This window comes from Struthio camelus, chromosome Z (assembly GCF_040807025.1).
Source record: "Struthio camelus isolate bStrCam1 chromosome Z, bStrCam1.hap1, whole genome shotgun sequence".
Taxonomy (NCBI): Eukaryota; Metazoa; Chordata; class Aves; order Struthioniformes; family Struthionidae; genus Struthio; species Struthio camelus.
In genome coordinates, this window is record NC_090982.1 from 31,941,819 (window position 1) to 31,958,532 (window position 16,714).

Sequence of the window (16,714 nt, forward strand, 5' to 3'; positions counted from 1 at the left end):
TCTTTTATAAGGAAAGAAACAATTCGTACTAGCCACAAAAGCCTTTTTCAGTCTAGGACATGAGATTAATGGTTAACTAAATAGTACTTGGTGGAAAAAAATAATCACTGAGAAAACATTTCTTTTTTAGGTTAGTCTCTGTGCTGCACACTCATTTATGCTTCCTTATGAGAGCCCTGAGTAAAGCACATCCAAAGCAAATTTCAGCCTCAAAATAGAGCAGATGTTTTTCATTTAAATCCTTCTATTTTCCACTGAACCGACTTCCATTTATAAATTATGAACTTTTCTTCTCAATAAAGGAAAAAAGAATAGCTCTAATCCCAAATACTGATCATAGGAAAGACTTTGGGCTTAATCTTCTATTACATCTTCAGCTGAAAGCAATCTAGGCTCTCTTTTTTTGTGATTAAGAGCCTCTGTACAGTGATAGAGGGCAGTTCAGGTCTCACACTGTAGAAGCTACCAAAACTGTAAAGTAACTAATAGTTTCTCGCACTCTCAGCAGAAGAGCCAGGTACAACAAAGAAATGACTTAGAGCTGCAGGGCAACAGGGAGTAGGTGAGAACAAATATGCCCTTTGTGGCTACAGGGTTTCCAAGACCATCACCGTATTTAATTAAAAATCAAACATCTGGCAGTGCAAACAAAACAGAATTATATGATAGGAAAACCCTACCTATAATGCACGTACAGATAAATAACGTGCTTTCTGCTTTCTTTTTTAGAATTCATTTAGCTATGAAGAGAGGTAGGAATGTTTCAATAGTTAACTTTTAAACTACACATCCTCTGAATCCTCACTTTTAGGGTCCCTACAGTTTACCTAGTTCTATACTAGCCATTTTTTCCTTCATCATATAAAAACACATTTTAAAACACAGCTAGCCTTCCAGACCTCTACTGTACCAGTTATGAGTAAACAGACCGCTTTCTAGAGCAGTTGGGGGGGGGGGTGGTAAAGGGGTGAATGGACTTGTTTTAGCTTGTTCTTCCTTAAAGCTTTTTTGAAAAGAACCAGAAAAAGAACCAGAAGATGCAACATTGTCTGCTTTGAAAACAAAAACAAAGCAGCTATAGGCATCTCTCTTCCTTTTCACCGCAGGCTTCTTTCTCTCTTCCCCCTACCCACTGTCATTTCTTTCGAGCAGAGCTGATCTCAGCATACTGATGGGTATTTTGTCTCAGAAGGCTGTGCTGGGAATTGAAGTTTTCCCAGAGAGGGGAATTTGAGAACAGCTGTGGCCATTGTTAAAAGACAGTGAGCAAGAGGGCAGTGACATATTTCACACACAATGTGCAAAGCCTGGTGCCCCTCCTCAGTAAAGGGAGATCTAGGCTGGGGAAGAATTACATAAAGCCAAAGAAAATGACAAATTGCAAAAGCATGTTTTAACAGTAAAAGAATAAAATGGACAGATTACATGTATTGTTCTCCAGTTAGTCTTCAAAGAAGAATATCAGGGCTGCTGCGTATATCCCAGAAGCTATGGGTCCTGAATAACAACCAGAAAGGATATTGTTCTCCTTTAGAAAAATGGTCATGGATTAGAAATATCCCTTTTGCACTTCTGATTCCTTATCTGTTGTTACTGAGAGTTTATGTAAGCCCTCTTCATCTCCTCAGCCTGTTTCTGTATGGACTTCCAGAAGCCATTTGCTAAATCTACATTAAACCTCAAAAATTCAAATGGATTTTTAAAAACAGACTGGTGATCAACACATTTTATACATTCCCAGACCTAAGAGAATAATTATGACAGTAATTTCCCAGGATTACATTGCCTGACCGAATGGAGAGGCCATGGGGTATTTCAGGCTCCATCTGTCTCCCATCCCGTGCCCTCGTTCTTAGAGTGGCGCAGAGACAATTTTACCAGAAGCGCAGACAGATCAATTCATACTGGTTGTCATGCTGCCACTGAGACTGACTTCAACCTGAGGAGTATTTTACTGGTGTATTACCTTGGTATTAAACAGAATAAATATGACAATGTTTTAGTATTTTGTGAGCAGACGAGTGATAAGATACAGTGAACAGTGAAGAACTGCAATTAAGGTGGGTTTTAAATGTTGTTTTGGAGTTACTTCTGGTTATGAGTCCCCTAAATTGTGAAGGTTTGTTACCTTACAGATTTCTCTATAACCAGTATTTCTCCCTGAAAAGGTTTTTCAGAGACAGACCGTTCACTCCTGCATACATATCACCAGAACACATTTTCATTTTTCTTTGTTAAGAATATAACAATAGAAATAAAAAAAAATCCCTTTTATCATTCAAAGATCTGTCTAGTTAAACTTAAATAGTGTTAACACTTGGAAAGAGAGTCAAGACACTCAGGGTTTGGATTTTCCTCCAACAGTCCTGGACTAGGTAAATATTTGCTGTTATTTCCCCCTCAGGGATTAAAGGTTCAGTTTCAGCGCTCAGTTTCCTGTAACCAGGAAGGATGACTTTCATTATTTGCCTCCCAGGAATTTTAGATTCCACTGGAATCCATGGAGCAAAAAAATAAGAATGCCTGAGTGTATATGTATTTACACATGGATATACGCACACACACATGAAAAAGGTCACAGACAGTCTTTTCATGCATTCTACATCCCATGGTCAAATAACCACTGCCTATGAAGAGCTTCTTCATATCAAGGTCCTTAATTAAGAGAATTAAGCTTTTTTTCTTTTTCTCCACCCCATGTCAGGGCATTCCGATTTTAGAGTCGATGAATCTAGGCCAACTTGGTCAATGGCATCTTTTGACAAGGTCCCTAAAATACACTGGTCTTCATAAAACTCTCCCTACTCTCATATTGCAGAGTTGGAAAAGAAGCATCTGTCTTGGGTATTTGCTGACCTGTAGCCAGAAGAGTGAACTTTGAATCTGCCATGAAGCGGTGCACATACACACACAAATATGCACATGCACACACACACGTTCCTCCCACCACTTCAGTCTCCTGAGGTATGCTCTTTTCCAACCACAGAAGGCAGTTGACAGGAAATAAAGAAGCCATTATATCACTGTTCATCTCATATTTCCCACGGTATCAGCCCCTGGGGTTTCAACAGCAAACTGCATAGATTATACTGTTCCTGAACACCTGCATTTTAGGAGGAGGGCAGACAAAGCACTCATGAGGTAGCAACACCTGTACCAAATCAGCCCAAAAATTCACCTTGCCCAGCATCCTGTCTCTAATGCTGGATGCCAAATGAGCACCAAGGCAGCCATAAAGCAGTAATTCACCGTCACATTCTTGTAACACCAACCACTTCTGACTCAGGAACTTTTGCAGCCAGAAACCGCATCTTCATATTTGTGGGGATGAGGGCAGCAGGTGTTTGTCTGAGTTTATTCAATTGCTTTCTAACCTGCATAGACCCACTTCAACCAGATATTATGGATGTTACAAGTCTGCAGCTTTACTACATATTCTGTGAAGAGCATTTCTTTTGTTCGTTCTGAACTACTACTTGCTGATTTCTTTCATTTGATGTCTGCAAGCAGAGGGAGAACTCCTGTTCGTTCTCTCTTCCAACACCTTGTCCCTTCCTCTCCCCTTGTCTGTCTCCTCCTCTCCTCATGCCATCTTGGATCGTAGGTGTTTCTGCCACAGCTCTCCCTCAGCTGTCCCTTCTCCAGGCCAACAGCCAGCAACCTACGTAGTAGATTCCTGCGTTGCTTTGGTTATTCTTTTCGTCCTTCTCCATGTGCCTTTTCCATCTCTCCAAAACTCCACTGGCATCCTCCCTGCAGTACAAAAACTAACGCACTTTATTTCCAAGCTGTTTCATAACTTTTGCCTGCTTATTTGTCCCTTTGATAACACCGACTTTTAATGCACAGTTGTATAACTTCCCCAAGGACCTTTTGCGCGTAGTCTTTTACAACTCCAAGTCTGAGTACACTCATTAGTCTCCCTTATCCTCCTTACTGACTCTTTCCAAAGGAAACTCCCTCAGACTTCAAGAACAGGATTTCCTTCTACAGAGGCTGCTTTGACTCTTCCCGAGCTTACCACATTTTCCTCATGTGAGGCTTACTAGATGACAGCTCCCACAGGCCCTCTAGGACTCAAAAAAACCCCAGAACAAAACAAACAAACAAACCACACACAGAGGCACCACTAGCACAAGCTACCTTTCATTTGGCTGACAGCAGAGTAGTCCGAAACAAAATAAGTCACACAGCACACTTGGCCAAAACATCTTCTCCTCCACGGAGCTTCTCTAGAACCCCTGTGTGAGCTCTTCTGACCAGCTCCTGGCGTTTGCCCGTTTTGCTAATCTGTTCTACAACTTCTTCTACCACCACCTCAGGTGATACACAATAATTGTTCTATAGGGAAGGAGGAAACATAGTAGAGGAAAATCTAATATTGAGAAGGAACCATAAAATGCATTTCCGTTGTAAAAAAAAAAAAACAACAACAACAACTAAAACTCTAAAGTAAATTAAGTAAATATTCATGTCTTTCTCTCTCTCTCTTTTTTTTTTTTTGGTTCATTAATGTGCTCTGTTACTTGCAAGACAGAAGCAGAATATAAAAGATGTCAAAACAGAATGAAGGGTTCTCCAAGGACTAGGGATCCACAAATTAAACTCCAAGAGGCAAACAGGGGTAGTTGCACAAAGGACGGTAAACAACTTCCGCAGCACTCAGTAGCATCACTCACAATTAGGAGACGGAAGGGACAGTCCCAATTACTCAGTAGAACCTGTCTGATATTCCAAGGATACCTTTTTTATAAGTACAAACAGTTAAAAATAAATAAATGAACAAAAAAACACACTGCACTTTTTTTTTAAAGCATACCCAAACACTTAATTCAAAGAGGATAGAGAAATTATCAAAGAAATGTGTCTGTTCCAAAATAGGTAAAAAGAATTGGTTTACTACTTCTTTGAAGAGCTCAGATAAAAACGATTTTAAAATAAAAATGTATGCCACTAACATGCATATTAGTCAAACACTTCACCTTGGTTTTTATTGAGCTTTTCCTTCTCCAAGACTTTCAAATATTCATCTGGTGATGTTTCATTTACGAGAGTTTTAACACAGAAGATACATTGTACACCACACATTTTGAGCAGCAGGCCATCACATAAGGGTAAACCACTTACCACTTACTTGGATGTCTCCAAACGTTATTGGGTTTGAGGAGAAGAAGGCTGAAGTGCCACACAATTTGAAACATACTTAGAAGCAGACAATCATTTATGCTTGCTTAAGAAGGCAGTACAGATATATCTGCTGGTGCAGCTTCCTCTCTTCCTAAAAACCATTAGCATACAGGAAAGAAAGCCAGAGGCCAATCCAAGGTATTTGTACCAGGGATTTACAGCAGGAGAAGAGGCATTTTTCAGAAGTGCTGTCACTTGCAGCTTTTAATATTGCACATTTAAAGGCTGATGAAGTGGAATTATAAAAATCTAGATTTTTGGCTTATTCTGTACGCTTTCATTTCTTTCCCTCATCCCCCATTTTTCAACTAAAATTTTTCTCCATTGCAGACCACTAAACCAGTCTTTTATCACTTTGAGGGCTACAATATACATTCAGCTTCCATTTATGAAACATTATACAATAATACATATATCATACATTTCACAACACAAAAATCCACTGCAAAACCATTAGCTGGAACATTTAAGCAACCTTATTCTACTGCAGAGAATGTCGTGGTGAAATACAGTCTCAGGGTAAACTGTAGCTAGACGAGGCCTACCTTCTCTTCCCGATGTAGTCTGTTGGCATTTTCCATCTGAAAACTGTGCAAGGATTGGATTTTATCAATCTGCTGTCGTTGCTTCTCTAGTTCTCCTTGGAATTCATTCTTCTTCAACTCAACTGCACCTCTCTCTGCTGCTGCCCTGCGGACTCTGCCTTCTAGTTCCATGATCCGATTCTGAGAGAAAACAAGTTAGCAAAAAACAAGTAGAAATGCTTCTTGTAAGTGGCTGTTTAAAAGGTGAACGTATTCAAACGTCACAGAGAGAACTTAAACAGATAACGGGCAAGTCCATCTTCTTGCTTGCTGACGCTTCTCCAACATTGTCCACGTTTAAGGACCACCCCATTGCAGGGAAAATAACAGATTAAGGATGCTAGTCTCATCAAAATATTTTCCTCAGCTAGTTATATCTGCCAGTCACTTACACATACACAAAACAGTCTTAGATAAATAACGGATTGAGGTCATATATTGTACAGACTATCAAAATTTCAGTTAAATATTTTAAGAAAAATGTAAAGCAGCCTACATAGTTCAGCTTAAAAACAAACAAACAAAAAACATTTTCCCAAAAAGCGGTACAAAGTCAAAACCTGTCTAAATCCCATCCACACAATTCTGATATCACTGCACTTCCAGTGTTGATGCTGAACTAACTCAGAGAGTAAACTCCTCTCTCAAATCATCAGCAAGTTTTACTCTAAGACCTGAGAAGCAGCTCAGGAAGGACAACTCTGCCCAATTTTTATGGAAACAACTAAGTATACATACCTCTTAAACAAACATATATATGAGAAGAACTCATTTTAAGTGAAAAAGTCTCCCTCCTCTTGATTGCCCAAAGAGTGGTGACAATCGAAAGAAAATTCAACACTAACCCACAGATGCACGCACAAATACAGCCACACACAACATAGAGGCATTGAGTCAGATGTGGTAAAGGCTTTTCTTTTCTTCCTTTTGAAGTATTAATTTAATCTTCTCAGGGCATTGCTCTCTTTTTTGTTGCTGAAGAGTCATCAATATCTTTCTCTTAACTCAAAAGTGTTAGAAACAAAGATGAGGGAGGAAAAAAAAAAAATCTCACCAGAATTTCATCAGGTAAAAAAACGTGGAGGTTCCTGATAGATTAAAAACTGGATATAAAATAAAAACCTATGGCATCTGCCAAGCCTCTGAGAAAATGGATCAACTCCTGTTACACCACAGTATGCTGCATATTACTGCCTGTCTACTCCACAGCATTGCCAGAGAGAGCCAAAAAAAGGAATGGGGAAAAGGGGAAGGAAAAGTGTTTGCAGTTCAGCTGAAAGAGCACAGAAGAGCACTTACTCCATTTTAGTCATTATAGTAGCAGAGTCCTGCCAAAAAATGAATGGGTTAATGGTGCTTCAGAAGCTGCACTCGTATCTTGGGCTATGCTTTTATTCACAGTGCATTATTACACAGAAGTGAAACCACTTTCAAGCCTACTTTGAGGGAACTGTACAACATAACACCATTAATCAATAATGAGGAACAGGACTTTATTCCTTTAGGCTACTGAGATCAAGAATAAGCTAGTATGTTAACAATTCTTTCCTTTTTATCAGCTGCACCACGATTGCGCAGAGAAGCCTCAGCGGTCTTGATACAGCTATTAACAGCTGGTAGCCACCATTCTGAGGCCAGTGATTGAAGGAAAAATGGGAGTTGAGTTCCAGAATGATGGTATCAAACCCCCCTCACCAAGGGAAAGCTAAGACATACCCTTAACTGCACGTGCAAAGACATGCATCCTGCATGAATAGTGCGAAGTCTGACACGTAGCAGGAGTTTAGTTTCTACAGCTATCAAATCAGTTCTAAAATCTAGTTCAATTATGAAGAGATAATATTAATTCCATAGAAAAAAACTGAGAGGACCTCTCATCAGCCTTATTTAATCACCAGGTTTTCAGTTGTATTTAAAAAACAACCACCGTGCACACACAATCACAAACCAGAAACGTTATTTATATAGTATTCAACCTCAGGATGCATGGTCCTGTAAGGATTACAAACCCAAACTCAAGAGCACAGAAATTATAGTTACCATTACAAAATAGTAGAGAGAGTAATTATCCTATCTCAGCTTTGTCTGCTTTCCTTAGGAAAGGTTCCTAAGAAATACAAAATCAGACTGTTAGACACTCTCTGAATCAGCTGATTTCCTTGTACTTGGTGAGGAGTGTGTGCATGGAGAAGTTGCCTTGCATCCCCGTTTGCCCAACATATATTGAAAGAAGTTGATCTTACTCTATACTGAGCAACTGTGTTCACCAGAACGGGTCGTATAAGAAAAAAATGTAGGTACATGAGCAAGTAGGCAGGGGCCAATTCAGATTAAAAACAAAGTGCTGATTTGCAACGTACTGTGGGGAAAAACAAGAAAAACAACAGGATGGCATCTGCTATGTCTGTAAACTCAAACTGCGCAAAACGGTTGAATGCCTTGCAAGGAGACTAGTAACAAGCACCACCCACACAGGTCTTCTGGGTCCCCCAGACCTCTTATAAACAGGCACTGCTCCCATTCCCCTCCTTCTCTCTCTACTGATAAGCCACAACTGCAACAGTTGTGAAAATTGCTAGGACACACCAAAGTTTCTACCTGACCGCACGCAGGCAGAAGCAGTCTTCCTGTTGCAAGCCATGTTTATTAACCACACAAGTACAAAGCCACACACACAGAGCAATGGCAACATTACCTGCAAATCCACGCTGCGAGAACTTGCAATCCAGTAATTGAAGCCCAAAACAATGATACATGCCAGGAGCGCAGCTACGAGAAGGGGTGGAGACTTCATCCCTCGGCGGCTGTTTCCTAGCCCTACCATTTCAAAAAAACAAACAAACAAACAAACAAGTGTGGAAACCTGCAAATTAAAATAATATATGTTACATTACATCATTTGCTACCACTGCTTTATGCATATAATCAAACTTCTATGGTAATTCTGCAACAGCCCTCAGGTCAGTGGACTGCACCTAGCAAGGAAAGCATTCTGCCAAGATGTTTCCATCTGAAGGATGGTAAAAGACCATACCACACTATTAGCTTCCACGCTATTAGCTTCACATGGGATGTCAGCGAGAAGGGCTTGCATACTCCTAATAATGTAAGGAAACCTGCAATTATCAAAACAAATGAACCATCTTCCTACCATGTATTCCATCCTGCAGGTTAATTAGACAATACTGGTCTACAGATAGAAGATTAATTCCTTGTTATCTCATTCCAGTCAGTAATCAAATTTAGTCTCTCAGTTTCAGGAGTAATTTCCACTCTAGTTTCCAAGCTTAGGTAGATTCATTTTGTTTCCCTGAAAAACAGTATTTTAATTTTTTGGATCCAAATTTGGAAAAAAAAAAATAACAACAGATCGTGCCAACCAACTTCAAGGACACTTTTAAAGAAAAAAAAAAAACCCACCACTTCTGTTGATTTCAATGGGAAATTTTACCATACAATGTTTGTTTTGATCCTCAGCTTTCTTCCACTCCTAGCAGAAAGTAAACAACCTTGCCTTGACAAATCAGCAGGTACTACTTGCTTTTGAGCCTTGGGTTGTTTCTATGAACAGTACATTTAAAAAAAAAAGTGGAGATAATGGGCAATTGCAATTCTATCTGAAATAGGTTCTATCTGTTCTGTCAGAAGAGCAAATCTAGTCTTCATGAATGTATTAGCACCTAGCTCAACAAATCCTCAAACTCTACTGGGAGTCTTTAGCACAACTGGTAAATACAAATTGCTTTCTCATAAATTGAGATGAACTTTTTTACTTCTTGCACTACTGCAGACAAAACCCAGAAACAATAGCACAGAAAATCAAACAGACAGCAAACACCGACGCTAACTCAATATGAAATAGGTGGATTTACTGTTATACATTGTACAGTCTCACAAGGTGCATGCTCTTAAATAAATTAATTTCTTTTTCCCTATGGATGCAATTCACAGCTTGTAACGTATTTAATAATGACAGCAACTCTTAAAAGGTTTACAGGAGGACTTATCGCAGGGGGAAGAGATAATGTCAGCAGCTAGCAAATAAGAGATGTTGATTGTCCTACAAGCCCAGCGCTCAACCCCGCAATAGCTCACCTACGTTTAATGTACACACAGCACCTGGAGGAAAGCCTCCCTCTGAAACACTCCCTTGCTAGATTCAAATGAAGATACAACTGTTCCTCTTCTCTTCTCAGCAGGGAGTGCACAGATTGCCAGGCTGGTAAGTATTAGAAATCTGCTTGTTCATTTCAAACAATTGTGTGCATTTATTTACAGCTGGGGATGGGGCATATGCTGAGCCAAAAACTGGCCTCCTGAAAATGCTGCCTCCTTACTCAGGCTGCAGCTTCTGCACCAGCTGGCTGGGTTGCAAGTCCATCACTTTGTGTGTGCACACCATTAGCACACACACATACACGTGCAGGCGTACAGGTCCAACACCAAAGCCTCAGTTTCTTGCTTAAGCAAAATTCAGCCAAGGAGCAGACACATGCTGCAGAGCCCCTGTGGGCAGCCACAGGCAACAGCAGTGACTGCGATGGAATAAGCAAAAGGGGTGGGGGGAACGCATTTCTGTTGTAAAGCACAAAACTAAGACTGACTAGATTAAAAAAAAAAAATACACAAGCATGTACAAATTGCCAATATACAAAGCAAAGGAGTACAGAAGCTTACACTCCCTTGCACAGACTGCTTTCCTGCTGCCCCATCTCCAGAGGAGCACCCAGAGGATTGATTACATAGTCTGCTCCTCTTACGCAGATTCCCCAAAAACCACAGATCTCCAAAGTGACAAAAAAGTGAGGCAGGAAACAGGGATGACCAGCATTCCCGCATCAGCTAAGAACAAGACAATTCATTTCTTTGTGCTTACCAGAATAAAATACTACATTTCATGAAAGAGTCCAATTAATGTTTTTATTCAAAAAAGTAATTTGTATCCTGTTCTTTCTTGTAAAAGTATTAGTCAGTACACTTGAAAACACTGTAAAATTACTAAATGAAATACTGCAAGATGTACTGCATCACTCCAAGTGTTATTTGAATGAAACAATTGCTATTTTTCCCCTGGCACTTAGAAGTAGAGAAAGCAATCTATTTTATTAGAAATAATGACTTGCCTTGGAAATAGCTACTGGACAAATATATTAGATTAGCTATTCAGCTTGAAAAGACTCAGAGCTAGGGCAACAATATTGTGCAAAACAAGAAGGATGAATTCACCATGTACCTTAAAGCACAGGCTTGAAGCAATGTTTTAGGAATGCTGATACACCTTCCCAGTGCACAAATTGAGGAGCCGAAGTGACTCTTTTGGTGTTTTCAGTTATTAAATAAGCAAGCACAGATCTCACTAAATAGCATGTTTGACCTCAGCACATTTCCCCTTCCAAAAAATCCAGTGTTGTTTGCCCTTAAATAATTTATGTTAAATAGAAATATGTTTTTGTATTTAACAGAAGGAAAGGTAAAAGGAGGAAGAAAGAGAAGGAATATGGAAAAAGATCTTCCTCCTAATCTAAGCAGTACAGACCCAAGAGATTGCCTCAACTGCAATATTCGTATCTCCTTCCTCACTAGCCAAAAAAAAAAAATAATAATAATAATAATAAAAGAAATAAAATAAAATTCTGTTTAATTTTCTGTCACAAACAAATGCACACATGCACCCATGCTTTTACAATATAAAACATATCTTAAAAAATACATTTATATGGAAATAGATTTGTACATCCAGTTTTCCAGGAAATACCTGGTTTGGCAAACTTACTTAAAGTGGCAAAAAGATACGTTTCTGATTTTATGGATAAGAAAGTGATTTTACTGAACGTGAAGGCATCCATATTTCATGGATGTTTACTACAGATGTGAAAAAACAGATGCTGTATCGCATACATATTTTGTAAAGCATAAAATGTCTGATTTCTGTACAGCAGATTTCAGTCTTTGGTTTGCTATCTTTATGAGTTATGTCCAAGATTAAGTACACAGTCTGAGCAATTCCTATTTTACTGTGCACTGCCGGATAGCAACAACAGGCATCTCCGCAACAGGTAACATCAACAAATCAGCACTGAGACTTTACAGGCAAAGACAAAGCAAGACTTTCTGTGCGTTTCAGACTCCCAAAGGGAAGGCCAAACGTCTCTCCGCTCGCAGGGGCCAACTCTGCGCGTCTGCAGGAGACTTGCTGAGTGGGAACAAGCAGAGCAGATGAGGTACTCGAAGCCTGCCCTCCCCCCAACCACGGTAATCCAGAAGAAACACTGGACACTCACAGAATTGACATCTTAATTTCTAGCAGAATGAGTCAGTTTATCTACTCAGGGAAAAATCATATCACGGCTCCCCGGATGAAATGAGCTCAGAGGGAAGTTAGGAAGATCTCTGGATCCAGCATCGTGGTCCAGCAGGACCAGCTGCTTGCCGTTACTGCAGCGCCATTCCCACCTCGTGAGCCCCCAGGCAGATGGCACAGCCTGCCCACGTTGCTCAACCACCAGCCGCATGCACCCATCCCACCACCGGGTGCACCCCCGGTGTGTTGCACAGCTGCCACCCAGGCCCACGCTGCAGCCACCCCGACGAGTCGGACATGTACAATATTACATATCATAGTAGAGCAATAGCTCTAATCACCAGAATAAAGCTGAGCACCGCGCAACAGCAGGGGAAGGGAAACCAAGCAGGGAATCACAGCGGCCATCACGGTGCTGCGCACAGTCCTTCCCCAAGTCCTGTTCCTGACTTACAGCCTGGTATTTGGGGACTGAAAGGCAGTTTGGAGTTACCTGCATATGTCCCACACAGAAAAGTAGGCCTATATCTGGGATAGCTTTCTATTTCTGGAAGAGGAAACCTCCTTCCAGTGAGGGATGCCTAGAGATAACAGTGCTACCCTGACCTGTTGCGGACTCCTTTGATTTCCTAGGGATGTTTTGGAAGAAATATTACATGTTTTTTCAGATATTGTCATGAACTTCCTATGTCAGACTATTTGAATAAGAACATACCTGCTTATCAAGCAAACCCATCAAACTTTTTTTGTTGGCAACAGATAGTTACACAAGTTGCTATACGCAGACATGATCACATAAGATTAACAGGCAGCAGAAATTGGGCTTAATTAAAAAAAAAAAAAAAGGAAAAAAAATTTTAAAACGTCAATCAGATACCAAATATTTGTGCAACCACTCTTCCAGAAGAAGATGAGAGTTGGAGGGAAAAGGAGAGAGATGATAAAACAAATCAGACCAAGTTTTATTTTTAGTTTCATATATAGTCAACATGAAAGTGATCACCACTGAAAAACAAATGTAATTGCTCATTTTTCTTCACACCTAGATGTTAATAACAAGTATCAGCATTCATAATTACACTGTTTCAAACTAGTCAGAGCCAGTAAAAACCTTCAGGATTTCAAGGATACACTAACCATCAATAGGGATGAGAAAATACGTCTAACACACTGTCATAAAATGCAGCACTCAGATTTGCTGTCATCTTCTACAGCAAGAGTGTTTGAGAGATTTTTTTTTTTTTTCACTTGTTCAGTTACTTTTTTCCCTGGAATTTACAAGTCAAAAGAGGTTGAATAAATGTTTTTCCAGTGGAGATTTAAAGCCTGCTGGTAACCAGCTTTCTCCTTCTAGCTACCCTTTACAGGAGTCCACAAACTGCAGGCTGAAAGATAAAACACTTTCCTAAAGCATGTGGGAAGAGCCACTTCTCAAAGTTCAATGCTTTGGACAATCGGTTGTTTCAAACTGGCAACCAACCAAAGAAAATTTAAATACAGATACTGCAGTCACTGAGTCACTATTTGCTTAAATTATCAAGTTACTCTTTTTACAGGAAGTAGGAGAAGGAGTATCATTTACAGCATAACAGGTTCAGCAACAGCATTTTCATCATTCCCAGAAAAAAAGCATCATTTGATACTTCTCAGTTCCAATCTTAGGTCTTCCTGTTCTAACGTACCTTGAAATATAAATACCAGAGCAGAAAAGCATGAAAATACTGAAAAAGTGTATCTGTTGAGGGAGAGAGTGATTGTTACTTTACCAAGTATTTTCCAAATCAGGGAGTATATCTTTCCTCTTTTAACTCACTACTTCACAATAAGCTAATAAACAAAACTCACTGATCCACCACAATCTACTACATTAAATGAATTCTAGAGAATGGAAACAATAATTTACATGTTATCTTAAATTTAAATACATTTAAACTCCTAAAGGTTTGTAGTTAAGAAGCATCTAGAGGTACTGAAGGTAGGTGCCTAGTCTGATGAAAGAAACTATATAATCGAAGGTAGCCTGACAAAAAAAATCTTCTAAAATAGCCACACACAAAAGTTCTGAAACGTGCCCTCTAGCTGTACTTGCAAATAGCATTACTGCTACCTGAAAAAAGTTGTGTATGAAAACAAAATTAAACTAAAAATTATACATGAGAAGGACCTCCACAAGGAGTCAGAGTTAAATTTATCTCTAAGAAAATAGTTTGCATGAGGTATTTTCTCCATACCATGTGAATTATCTTCTTTGCATTACAATTAAAAGTACCCACATATAATCTTAAAAAACAAGAGGAGGAAAAGGAGTAGGGCAGGTTTACAGACGCAGCGAGAAAAAAAAAATCACAAAATTGCTACAGTTTCTCCAGTCCAGTAACATTACACCTATTACCTTACTGGAAAACACTCAAACCTCCCCTTAAAGGGGAAGAAAAAAAAAAAAAAACAGCGTTACAAACACCTCTTCCTGAGCAAAGCGCTGTCAAGATGAGGGGCCATTTACAAAGATTCACCCCGCGATCAAGGTTCAATAAAAACCCGAACAAACATCCCCACCTTGCAGTCGTCCAGGCAACCTGACCGCGGCAGAGCAAGGGGCATCCCCCGCCGAGGGGCCGGCAAGGCGGCGCCCGAGCGGCAGCTGCCGGGGCGGGCACGCGCCGCGCCGCGCCGGGCACGCGCAGGGCTCTGCCCCCCCCCGCCAACCGCCCCAACCGCCGCCGGCGGGGCGCCGGCCGGGCGCAGTCAGAGGGACGCGCGTTCAGGCAGACGAATACTTTCGCCTACCGTTCACGAAACGGCCGTTTTTCCTACCATCGTGGGGGTTTTTTTGTTCTGTTTTTTAATCCCTCCCCCCCAACGGCTCCTCCGCCCCCCGCGGCGCACTTTGCCGCGCCTGCGGAGCGACGCCAACAGCCGCTGCCCCCCGGCCCCGGCCAGCAGGGACGCCTGGCGGCGCCCGCCCAGGCCAGCCAGGCCCCCGCCGCGGCGCCACCCGCCCGCCCGCAGACCGCGGCAGCCCCCGGCCGCCGCCGCCCTCGCACGTCCCGGCCCCGGCCCCCTGCCCGCGGGCGGCCGCGCCGCCGCTCCGGCCCGGCCCCCGCGCCTCACCTGCGGCGGGCCGGGACCGGGGCCGGGACACACCGCGAGGCCGGCGGCGGGCAGGCGGCGCTCACCTTGCGGTGCCCCCGGCGGCGCCTGCCCTGCGGCCGGCAGCCCCGAGGCGGCGGCGGCTGCCCCGCCGGCCCTGCCGCTGCCGCTGCCGCGGCGCACGACCACGGCGCTCGGCGAGGCTCGGTGCCCGCCACCTACCTGCCGCGGCGGCGCCTGCTGCCGGATGGCCGGACCCTCCCCGCGGCGCCGGCGCGCCGCCCCCGCCGCTGGCAGCGCCGCCGTGTGCCTGCGGCAGGGCCGCGGCCGCCCGCTCGCCCGTCCCGCCGGAGGCGGCGGCGCTGCCCCGGCGCTCGGCGGGGCGGGGCGGGGCGGGGCGGGGCGCCCGGCGGGCAGGAGCGGCGGCCGAGCTGGGGCGGGAGCGGAGCGGGGCGGAGGGCGCAGCGCGACGGTGTCTGCAAAGCTGCGGGGGGCGGGGGGGGGAGGGGAGAGCCCAGCACCGGCGGGAAAACAAAACCTGAAAAAGACTCTTCGGTATATTTGGGGTGACAGCCAGGCGGATGAAGCTTTTTCTTAGCTCAGAGACGTCGGAACAAAGAGCGCTAGGCAGCTAGCTTTCTTCCATCGTTACTAACCCGGCTGCATGCTTGACACCATGTAGATATGAGTGCTGTTTCGGGGTGTTTGCTTTTGTACGTGCAACATAAACCATCAGAGGGAAAGCCGAGTATCAGAATTACTGTAATGCCATTTGCAGGCTAAGACATATGCCCGTGAATCTAAGCGTCTTGGGTAGAAGCAATTACTTCGAGGTTAGATATCCCTGACGGAATTTATCTGGTACTGGTACATGAAATAAGTACATTGAAATTTGTAACTGAACGAAGGGTGCAAAGTTAACATTAAGTGATGGTTCATATATGTCAAGTTCAAGAACGACGAGGCAGAATTTAAACCTTTCCTCCGCTTCTTATTCAAAAACCATTTTAAAATTGATCAGTATAAGACCTGCATTCTAGCATTCACCAGAGAGAACAGATTTCTTTTTCTAACAATACACACAATAGCTTTGTCTAAATCAGAAACAGGCTTTGGTTACAAGTTTAAGGCCATGTTGGGTTACATCCCCTTTCTCATCTAGTTAGGGAGCTATGTAATTTCCTGAGTGGGAGCTTTTTTTTCCTTTTTTTAAGGAAAATGGATCCTTTTACAACTAAAAGTTATATTATGACTAAAAACAGGGTTTCCAATGGTTAGGGAACTGGATTGCTTGTGAAATTCATAAAAACACAATGAGACTCAGAAAACGGCTCATTCATCTTTGTCATTAAGACAAGATGATGTTAAAAATAAAAGCTAATAAAACTATTCATTAGGAATTATTGTGCAAGCAGAAGACATGAGGACTGTTTGCAGCTGTGATCATTGATTAACTAATTTTTTTCCTGCTTGCTTACAGACAGCTAAAAATTCTGCAGACCCATTATGTTTGCAGTCTTAAGAGGTTGTGTTGAGGAGCTGCAGCTCTGTC

General features: G+C 42.2%; 1 protein-coding gene across 8 annotated transcripts in view; it reads right to left on the reverse strand.

The window, feature by feature from the left end:
• LOC104140717 (Golgi membrane protein 1) overlaps positions 1-15,493 on the reverse strand; it is a 41,881-nt gene extending 26,388 nt beyond the window's left edge. Inside the window, exons 1-3 of one of the 8 annotated variants that reach the window (XM_068928839.1) lie at positions 15,385-15,493; positions 8,467-8,588; positions 5,733-5,912 (exon numbers count right to left, since the gene is read on the reverse strand). In XM_068928839.1, the coding sequence (XP_068784940.1) occupies positions 5,733-5,912; positions 8,467-8,565 (279 nt within the window). In that variant the 5' untranslated portion in view covers positions 8,566-8,588; positions 15,385-15,493. Of the gene's footprint in view, positions 1-5,732; positions 5,913-8,466; positions 8,635-14,628; positions 14,679-14,859; positions 14,931-15,183; positions 15,353-15,384 lie in introns of those variants that run through there. The other 7 variants (XM_068928836.1, XM_068928837.1, XM_068928840.1 and 4 more) reach the window with 7 other exon arrangements.
• Positions 15,494-16,714: the final 1,221 nt, after the last annotated feature.